This window comes from Ailuropoda melanoleuca, chromosome 2, assembly GCF_002007445.2.
Source record: "Ailuropoda melanoleuca isolate Jingjing chromosome 2, ASM200744v2, whole genome shotgun sequence".
Lineage (NCBI taxonomy): Eukaryota > Metazoa > Chordata > Mammalia > Carnivora > Ursidae > Ailuropoda > Ailuropoda melanoleuca.
In genome coordinates this window covers 6,439,976-6,449,961 of record NC_048219.1, presented here as the reverse complement: position 1 = coordinate 6,449,961, position 9,986 = coordinate 6,439,976, and the positions used below count along the sequence as shown (strand labels likewise).

General features: G+C 52.0%; 1 protein-coding gene across 1 annotated transcript; it reads left to right on the top strand.

Annotated features, from left to right (window-relative positions):
* Positions 1-75: 75 nt before the first annotated feature.
* Positions 76-9,274, top strand: GPN2 (GPN-loop GTPase 2). The gene is made up of 5 exons (XM_002913310.4): positions 76-739; positions 1,316-1,472; positions 3,856-4,016; positions 5,027-5,157; positions 6,866-9,274. Exons 1-5 carry the CDS (start codon positions 329-331, stop codon positions 6,936-6,938), a joined length of 933 nt encoding a protein of 310 aa, XP_002913356.1. The 5' UTR covers positions 76-328; the 3' UTR covers positions 6,939-9,274.
* The last annotated feature ends 712 nt before the right edge of the window (positions 9,275-9,986 follow it).

The window sequence follows — 9,986 nt, the reverse complement described above, 5'->3', positions numbered from 1 at the left end:
CCCGAGTGCCACACGCAGATTCCGGCCCCCGGCCTGGGTAGAAACGCAACGCGTTGACACGCCCCCCGACGCCAGGCCGCGCCCTCATCTTGAGGGCGGGACTTCCTCCCAGGGCCCCCGTCGTTTCCGACGTCGTCCGGAAGTAGGGTGCCGGTCCGGTAAGTACGGGGTCGTTTGGTCCCCTTGCACCGCCCGCGTACCTGCCCTTCCTCCGGGGACGCCCGGGCATCGCCGCCGGCCCCCAACGAAGTGCACGACAGGGATCCCGTCGTCCTCGTCTCGTGTCTCTGCCGAGTTTATCTGTCCCGCACGGGCCCGCGTGCAGCCCATGGCGGGGGCCGCCCCGACCACGGCCTTTGGGCAGGCGGTGATCGGCCCGCCCGGCTCGGGGAAGACCACGTACTGCCTGGGCATGAGTGAGTTCCTGCGCGCGCTGGGCCGGCGCGTGGCAGTGGTGAACCTGGACCCGGCCAACGAGGGGCTGCCGTACGAGTGCGCCGTGGACGTGAGCGAGCTGGTGGGGCTAGGTGACGTGATGGACGCGCTGAGGCTGGGGCCCAACGGCGGCCTGCTGTACTGCATGGAGTATCTGGAGGCCAACCTGGACTGGCTGCGTGCCAAGCTAGAGCCCCTCCGCGGCCACTACTTCCTCTTCGACTGCCCGGGCCAGGTGGAGCTCTGCACCCACCACGGCGCCCTGCGCAGCATCTTCTCCCAGATGGCTCAGTGGGACCTCAGGGTGCGTCTTGGGTCGAGCAGGCTCCTTTTGCAGATGGAGGAACTGAGACAGGGAGGACAGATGCCACGCCCCCATGTTACACAGCGAGGTAGGGGCCGAGTTGCTTTGGAGTAAAACTGGTGTGAGTTCGAGTTTAAGCTCTGCCACTGACTCGCTGTGTGGGCCTGGGTAAGTCAGTTTCTCTGAACCTCAGTTTTCTCATCTGCAGAATGGATGTGTTAGTACCCAGTTTGGGATTATTGGAAGTACGGAAGGGGTTATGTAGAAAGTGGTATGGTGATCGTTGTTGTGACTTGCTGGGCAAAAGTAAAACAGTAAAACAGAGTCAGATGCAATCAAAATTGAGCCAGTTGCCCACTGGGAGGCACAGTGCAGGGCATCTTGTAAAGAAAAAGGCTCCATATCTTCTGGCAGAAGGAAATGAGTGTCGCTGTTAGAATGAAGCAGAAGCAGGAGAACGCTAATGGGGAAGGCTTGCACTCTGTCCTCAGAGTCCCCAGTCTTTAGGGAAAGACATAGGCCCTGATGTTTCCTGCTTCCCCAGGCCACTCATCCTGTCTCTTCCTCCCCTTCCAGCTGACTGCTGTCCACCTGGTAGATTCTCATTACTGCACAGACCCGGCCAAGTTCATTTCCGTACTGTGTACCTCTCTGGCCACCATGCTGCATGTGGAGCTGCCCCATGTCAACCTCCTCTCCAAGATGGACCTCATTGAGCACTATGGGAAGCTGGGTGAGAGCTCCTATTCTCGGCAGGCAAGGAGTCAGGAGTGAAACAGATCTCAGCTGAAGGGAGCTGCCTCCAGGGACCATGCATGGCTTGGTGATCAGAGCCACAGGCAGGTCCTGATTCCTGCCTGTTTTTATTTTGTGTCTCTCTGGGCCAGATACTGTTCTGGGTTTTGGGGACAAAGGAACTATATAGTTGGTGATACGTACTGCAGAGGAATTAAAACGAGCAGTTGGGATGAGGGGAGTGAGCAGGGCTACCTGAGCTGAGACCCGAATGGTGAGAAGGAGCCAGCCAAGGCAGGACTGTTTTAGGTGGGGGGACCAGTAGGAGGAAAGGCCCTTAGGGAAAGAGCTGTTTGTGTTAAAGGAAAAAGTGGGGGCCAGGGGTGGCTTGAAGCCCAGGGTAGCTGAGGTAGTATTCAGGGGAAGCATGGTAGGAAATGAGTTCAGAGAGGTGGGCAGGGGCCTCTAGAACCTGTACTGTTGAAACACCAGGGAAAACCATTGATGAATATTAAGCAAGGAAATAGTATGAATTTTTTTTTTTTAAAGATTTTATTTATTTATTCGACAGAGAGAGAGACAGCCAGCGAGAGAGAGAACACAAGCAGGGGGAGTGGGAGAGGAAGAAGCAGGCTCATAGCAGAAGAGCCTGATGTGGGGCTCGATCCCATAACGCTGGGATCACGCCCTGAGCTGAAGGCAGACACTTAACGGCTGTGCCACCCAGGCGCCCCAGGAAATAGTATGAATTAAGAACGTCATTATGGCTGTTTTGTGAAGAATGAATTGAAACGGGCAAGAATGCAAACAGAGATCCTTGAGGAGGTTTTTGCAGCGGTCCAAACAGTGGTAGTGGGAATGGAGAGAAGCAGATCGATCCAAAACTCACTCAAGAAATAGGGTTTGCTGGTGGTTGGACATGGAGACCAAGGAGTTAAGGATGACTCAGGTTTCTTTCTGAGCCAGTGGACAGATGGAGGTGCCATTGTCAGGGTGGGAAAGATTGAGGGAGAAGCAGGAGGCAGGGGAGTTGCCTAGGGGTCTCATGGCCAGCACTTCTTTCCTGCAAAATTAGTGCGCTGAGCTGGGGGCATCAGTTCCCTAAAACAGCATCTCCAGCCACAAAGGAACCTGGAGAAGAAAAGCTGAAATGACCAACAGTGAACAGGAAGAAAGGCTGTGAGGCTCACGACGGGTCAGGGCGTTATCTGGGGAGGCCTGCTGGCTGTCAGGACGTGGAGGGATGTCAGCCCCTTGGAGGGGCTGCCTCAGCGCAGAGTCCTGGTCCATCTCTTGGTAAGCCTAGAAGCCCCGTTTTATCTGTGGCCAGATTTGCAGTCTTCCCAAGCCCCTCTCCCACCTTCATGGCCTCCAGCCTAGATGGCTACATGGTGGTCCTTGACCTTTCTAGCTCTGACTCTTGCCAGTCGTCCTTACAAGAGACTGATGTGCAAACCAGATGAGGCCATGGAGGCCCAGAGACATTACATGAATAGCCCAAGGTCAGTCGCACAGCTAGTTGTTAGCTGAGATGAAATCCACACCCAGGTGCAACTGGCTCCAGTTGCTTAAGTCCTGGGGAAGAATGTCCCTGTCAGGCAGTCCAGGACGTTTGTAGGAATGCCTGGGACATTACTCCTCTCAGGGAGAGCCACGACAGTTTCTGATGAGAAGACGGGGGGCGGGGGGAGGGGCACCTGGCTGGCTCAGTTGGAGGAGCATGTGACTCTTGATCTTGGGGTTGTGAGTTTGAGCCCTACATTGGGTGTAGGGAGTGAGTCAGTCAGTGCAACAGCCTGATTGCCTCGGCTCGCTTTGGGACGGACCAGTTGAGTAACCCGAGTGCTTGAGTTTTCCAGCAGAAATGGACAGTGCAGGGAGGCCCGCTTTCCTTCTCTTAGAGGAAGTTTGCATTCCTAGAACTTGGAGTCATCTAGTCTGGTATCCTTATTTACATTCAGAAGGAACTGGCCCAGAAAGGGAAAGTGATTTATACCAGAAGCGCCCTGCTAGAGTTCTTACAGTGCATGTGCCGGGTCCTGGGGGTGCGATTACCTGACCGCGAGCTTCATGCCGCAGGGACCAAGCACATTCCATCTTGTTACGTATCACCATGGAACAAGTGCTGGTGTGTACCACACACTGGGACTTAGAGCATTTAGTCCTCACAGCAGTCCCATCTAGCTAGTAAATGGCAGAGCCAATGGTTAAAACGAAGTCTTTTCTTTTGAGTAAGTTCATTTCACTGCCTCAACAAATATTTGTTGAATGAGTGAATGAATGAATGAAGACAAAAGGAAGAGAGAAAGGAAATATGGTCCCTGTCCTCAGATCTTTTAGCCTCATGTCAACTGCTCGTAAACACCAATTTCTCTCCTTAGCTTTCAACCTGGACTACTACACAGAGGTCCTGGACCTGTCCTACCTGCTCGACCACCTGGCTTCTGACCCTTTCTTCCGCCACTACCGTCAGCTCAATGAGAAACTGGTGCAGCTCATTGAAGACTACAGTCTGGTCTCCTTCATCCCTCTCAACATTCAGGTACTGGGGACTAAGAGGCCTAGCCCTTGCATAGGCTCTGACAGTGCCTGGGGTCTCACCAAGCCAACGGTACAGGCGGCTGTGAGGGGTCAAACAGTGGCCTTTGTCCTGGGTCTAACTATCATTCAGTCCCCTTGGTTTTAGGACAAGTGGCTTTCACGGGCAGGATTCCGATAAACAGGGTGCCTGTCTATTCTGTATTGCTGGGTTCTCTCTACACATGTTTCCTCATCAGTGCAAAAATGGGTGATTTTAGAAAGTCGTCAGCCAGGGATGTGACCAAGGCCACAGACAGGTCTCTTGGCCTCCTTCAGGAGACTCACCTGCCTGTTGACTTGGCAAAGTAGTACCCAGCCCCTGGGTGTGGACTTGAGCGAACTTGTCTCTTCCCGATTTAATGCCACAGTTTTCTTCTTTAAAATGAGGAAGTGAAGCCTACAATATTAATCATAACAACTACCACTTACTGAGCACTTTCCGTGGTAGGCATTGTGCTGAGGACTTGTACATGTGTTATTTTGATTTCTCCTTCCCATCATGTGATGTGTAGACTACTCTTATCACTGTTCTGAGAATGAGCAAATAGATTATGTACATATTTATCGGGTGTCTGCTGTTAGCTAAGGACTGTGCCAGGCACTGAGGATTTCCTCGGCAAATAAGTCCCTGACCTTATGAGCACAAAGTCAAATAGGGGAGGCAGATAAGTTAGTAACTTGCCAGTAGTAAACTGGTAGGATCAGAGCTATAATCGGATAGCCCCAGGGGACCATGGGTGTACATAGAGAGCTTATCTGTTCCGATTTGGGTGGGTTGGTGGACAGGAAGGCTACGATGTAGCCAGGCCTCTGAGGACACATACAATGACTCTAGCCGCAGAAGCTGCATGTCCAGAGGCTTCGTGAGGCAAGGTCGAGGCAGATGTTTGGAGACTGCAGGCGGTTTGGTACAGCCTCAATTCCACACACGTCTGTTTCACTCACAAAGCTGTCTCTGTCTTCCCTGCCCAGGACAAGGAGAGTATCCAGCGGGTCCTGCAGGCTGTGGATAAAGCCAATGGCTACTGCTTCGGGGTCCAAGAACAGCGAAGCCTGGAGGCCATGATGTCTGCTGCCATGGGAGCTGACTTCCATTTCTCCTCGTATCCTTGCTCTCTCGAGTCTTGGCCACAGCCAAGGGGGAGACGTGGGGCTCAGGAATGGCCACATCTACCTTGTAGATGACTGATTCCATGATGACCAGTTGGATCCCTGGTGACTGTCTCTCAGGTCCGAGGCTGGTCCCTGAGAAGGCTTCAGAACGGCTTGTACCTGCGGACGAGGGAGGCTGTACGGACCTGAAGGAGCAGCAGACACAGCTGCTGAGGAGTGAAAGGGCGGTGGTCATGTGGGAGAGGTACAAGGGCCTCAGTTCGCTCGGCGTCCTGACTGGGAGAGGGACGGGAGGTGTAGGGGTGAGGGGGCAGGAGAGGGCTGGCAGCGGGGGGCTTGTGTGCCCTGCTAAGGCGTGTGGACCTCAGCTTGTGGGTGGGCAGTGGGAGCCAGCATCCAGTGGTGTGCAGGGTGTGACACGATCGGGCGTACACTTTTTAAAAGCCCCTCCAAGTGCAGAAATTGCATTTAAGGGATGTGAGTGGGGGCGGGAGAGCGTTTACAGTATGTAGATGAGAAGAGATGAGGCACGAGGAGTGAGAATGGAAGGAAGGGTGTGAATTGGATAAAAGGAGATGGACTGCCAGGGTCGGCGACCCAGTGGTGATGGGCTGCCTGGAGGTGGAGCAGAAGTTTGACTCCCAGGTTTCTGGCTAAACAGTGGTAGGGGTGGTTGTGTTGGTCACTGAGGCAAGAAGAGGAAGAGGAGAGGGCAAGTTTGTCACGTGGGCGGAAGGGACGGGCCCTGGCAGATGCGCTGTTTGGAGGGGACCATGGGGACCGCCAAAGCTGTCTGGGAGGAACAGCTGGGCCTTCAGAACTGGAGCGGGCTTGGTGACTGTTGAGGTGGAGCTGAGGTCATGTGTAGGTGTCTGTCAGGTCACAGAGGCCACGTGTGAGGCGGGACAGGGAAATGCAGGCCCGCTAGGATAGTTTCAGGTATGTGACATCTACACAGCATGCTGGGGACAAGGGGGCTCCAGAGTCCTTGGCGTGGAGAGCATTCCAGCCAGTACTACGATGTGCGTCAGGCCCTTTCACGGGTGGGAAACCATCTCCCAGGGCAACAGCCACGTTATCAGTGGCAGCAGTAGAGTGCGCCGTGCGCGTCCTCAGCAGTACTACAGTCTTTTCCCGGGCGATTCGGATTCGTATCCTTCCCACTCCACCTCCCTGCTGGCCTGAAGAGAGGTGGAACACCCAATAGCCTGGGCGGGAATTCGGTGTTATCTTTGCGCTCCCCCGAGTTCCCTCCCACGGCGGAAGAGAAGTCAGAACCCCTTGCTGAGCACGTGCTGTGTGCCATGTGCCGCACCAGGCGCTTTGTATTCGTTGCCTCATTTGATCCTCCTAACAGCTCCATTTTACAGACGAGAAGAAAGGAGGTGGCAAAATCAGGATTTAAGTCCCCAGTGGTCTGGCTGGAGAGCATGTGCCCCAGCACAGCCGGAGGGTTCGTGCTCTCTGGTCCTTTGAGCCTCAGCAGTGTGGGGAAGAGGCAAATGCAGGAGCATCTGGGTCTGGATGTTTTGAGGGGCTTCTCAGACCCAGACCTGGAGCTTATCGTGGTGAGAAGGGGAGGGGGATGGGAGCCATCTGCCAGACATGGTTGTAGAGCCGGCATCCGTAGAGGTCGGATACTGCCCCTGCCAGTGCCCATCCTTGCCTGTGCTACCAACCTTGACGCAGCCCCCTCAGTACCCTGGGCGTCCAGGAGAAGTACCTGGCACCCTCAGACCAGTCAGTGGAGCAGGAAGCCATGCAGCTGTAGCAGCAAGCTGGGGAATGAGAGGCATAACCCAGCACCGGAGGACGTGGCAGCCCCCAGTGACGGCAGCCAGCTCAGCGGACTGCGGATCCAAGAGCAGGCTTCCCAGCCAGAGCGGAGCACCCACCACCCGCTCAGCGGTCATGAGCTCCAGGTGCTGGTGCCAGGAATTGGGTGCTGGCGCCACTTGGGCTATGATGGAATATGCTACAAATATCGGAGTTTATTTTCTACTTTTCGTGACTTCTAAACTTTCTCCAGCCATCCAGGCCCAGAGAGTTGAGGCAGAACAAGGGAATGTCGCCTTTCCTCAGAAGAGTCCTGTTTCATGACACGGGCACTGTGTTTCCCCCAAAGCAGGGACTGTGCCGGAGGACTGACAGTCTCCGGTTGTGCGATTTTATTTTGCTAATTGTCGGTTTTAGCAGTGAGACTCAGGCTTGAGGTTTCACAGGCAACACTTCCTAGCAGATCTGAGCATTTTATTTTCATGGTATTTATTTTACAGTTTTATTCCTTTTTGGTAAGTGTTAACTAGTTTTCCATTTATACGAGTGATTAAAAGTTTACGTTGAAATTGTTTATAAAAAGTGATCTATTTAAAAAAAATATTAGGGGCGCCTGGGTGGCACAGCGGTTAAGCATCTGCCTTTAGCTCAGGGCGTGATCCCGGCGTTATGGGATCGAGCCCCACATCAGGCTCTTCCGCTATGAGCCTGCTTCTTCCTCTCCCACTCCCCCTGCTTGTGTTCTCTCTCTCGCTGGCTGTCTCTATCTCTGTTGAATGAATAAATAAATAAAATCTTTAAAAAAATATATTAGGTATATAACATGACATCATGAGTGAGGCAAGAATGAAGATGGCTTGAAGTTGGGAGAGGTGTTTGCTTTCGCTCTTCTTGCAACTGGTTGAATGCAATTCATATTTTCGACCAGTAGGTGGCATCCCAGGCCTTTTTTTTTTTTTTTTTTGCAGCCACAGCCTGGAGGCAGCAGGGGACAGATGGCAGTTGTGCCAGAAGTCTTATTTGCAGACAGTTGGTCCTGTTAATACATGAGAAGGGCTTGGCATTTTCCGAAGTGCTTCCACACACATGCTTCTCATGTGGCTCTCACAGCAACTCCTGGAGATTGAGACACGACAATATTATGAAGCCTCATTTTACAGCGAGGAAACAGATGAGGAGTTCAAACTTTGGTCAGCCTGGCTGTCTCATTGTTCACTTCGCTGACTTCTTAATTGTGACTACTTCGTGATGAAAAGTCACAGCCCTCCTCCCACAGGATCTGTAGCCCATCAGGAGAAAGAATTTAAACACCTGTGGAGTATGACTGACTCATCAACCAAGGGGACGATAGGTCACTGGTGGTTTGGGCAATTGGAGAATTCAACTTAGGAAAACCTGTGCTGAAGTGGCATTGAGATGGGGGCGATGGAGCTTTGCCTGCCAGTTCGGGGAGTCAGAGCAGAAGGCAGAAGAGTGAGGGGCGATGAGGAGGCTCCTCCAGCTGGATAAGTATGAAAGCAGCGACTGCACTCCCACGCCTGGCCGTACAGGGGGTAATAACCAGGTGCTGCTTCCCCAGCCTCTTTCATCTGAGAAGTTCAAAGCACCACACCCCTATTAACACCCTACAATAGGTGGGGAGTATCAACAGAGCAAGCCAGGGAAACTGAGGCCAGGAGGCACAGCTGGGGGACGGCTGAGTCACCAGTGGGGCCTGGAGCCGAGGAATCCTGACGCCCAGGTTGTTGGACAAATCCCACATCAGGGTGGGAGGGTGGGTGCTGTTTTTGAACTTAGTCCCAATAGCTGTGGTCAGGGTTTCTGACGCTCACCTGGTCACCCTGGTTCTCACCAAAGCAAACCAGCTGGAAGGAAGGTGTCATTTGAACTTTATGTTCTTGTATCCAAGCCCTCTCAGCATGTATACTCTGCAGTTATGGAATGAGGGAAGATGGAAGGCATCCAAAACTTAATTTCCAGGCCTTGGTGTGACAGCAAGGCTGTTTTCTCCTCCAGTAAATGGAGCTCTGTTCACCTACTTATGGCAAAATGATTCTCTGTTCCCCTGCAGTGGTGGGGCGGGGACAGCACAATGCAGAAAAGAAGAGACACCTGGGCCTGTCCGTTCAGCATGAAACGTGGGGTATGAGAAAGCCCATTCTCCGATTTGGCTGGCATGTGGCAACTATTCTTGAGATTTCTTTTTTCTTTTTTTTTTTCTCTCCTGATAGAAAAGTAAAAAATTTGGAAAATGAAAAGAAGTCACCCATAATCCCATAACATATGAATAATCAAAAATATTTGTAATCTACAATAAATTTTCTATTCAAATACTTGGTATATTTTGTGTTTTTCTTTCAGTCTTATTTTTCTGTACGTGCAGAGGGATAGCAATAGCATTTGTATGAGTGGAATATGTTCTAGTTGCTTTGTTACCTGCTTTTTTTTAGTTAACCCTATTTCATGCAGTTAAAAACATAAAGACCCTTTAAAGGTCTACATGATAATATTCCATAGTAAGGCTATGACATTGTTTACCTGTCCAGACTCCCATGGTTAGCCTAAGTCGTTACCAATTTTTTGCTCTTGTTAATAGTGCTGTGATTACAACTCTGTACTCAAATCTTTGTCTGAGTCTCTGATTTTTAACGTATGATTAAGTCCTAGAAATGAAACAGCTGATGTTTCCCAGGTTCTGGATTCATAACGGCAAAATGCCTTCCAGAAAAGTGGCACTTTGCATCTCCCGGCACCCTCTGAATGCGCTCTTCTCACTTCCAGACCTCACTTGGCAATCATGACCAACTTCTGGAGGGAGGAAACCACCTCTGAGTGCCTTAAAAGGGACCTTGGTCCTCTCCATTAACCACTGGTATTGCAATATGTGCCTTTCCTGGCTCTGAAGTTGGGGACCCCCCCCCAAAAAAATTGGAAGTTACCGTTTGGAATTTATCAGCAGCCACAGCTAATTGGACAGGCTTCCAGCCCAGACAAAGAGGCTTAGGAGTGAGAGTGACGCCCTAAAACCCACAGAGCTGAAGCA

Bases quoted from the DNA above. Each gene is read 5' to 3' on its own strand.
- GPN2 (XM_002913310.4), top strand. From the start codon at position 329: ATGGCGGGGGCCGCCCCGACCACGGCCTTTGGGCAGGCGGTGATCGGC. The intron at 740-1,315 runs GTGCGTCTTGGG...CTCCCCTTCCAG, and splicing joins TGGCTCAGTGGGACCTCAGG to CTGACTGCTGTCCACCTGGT. The intron at 4,017-5,026 runs GTACTGGGGACT...TTCCCTGCCCAG, and splicing joins TCATCCCTCTCAACATTCAG to GACAAGGAGAGTATCCAGCG.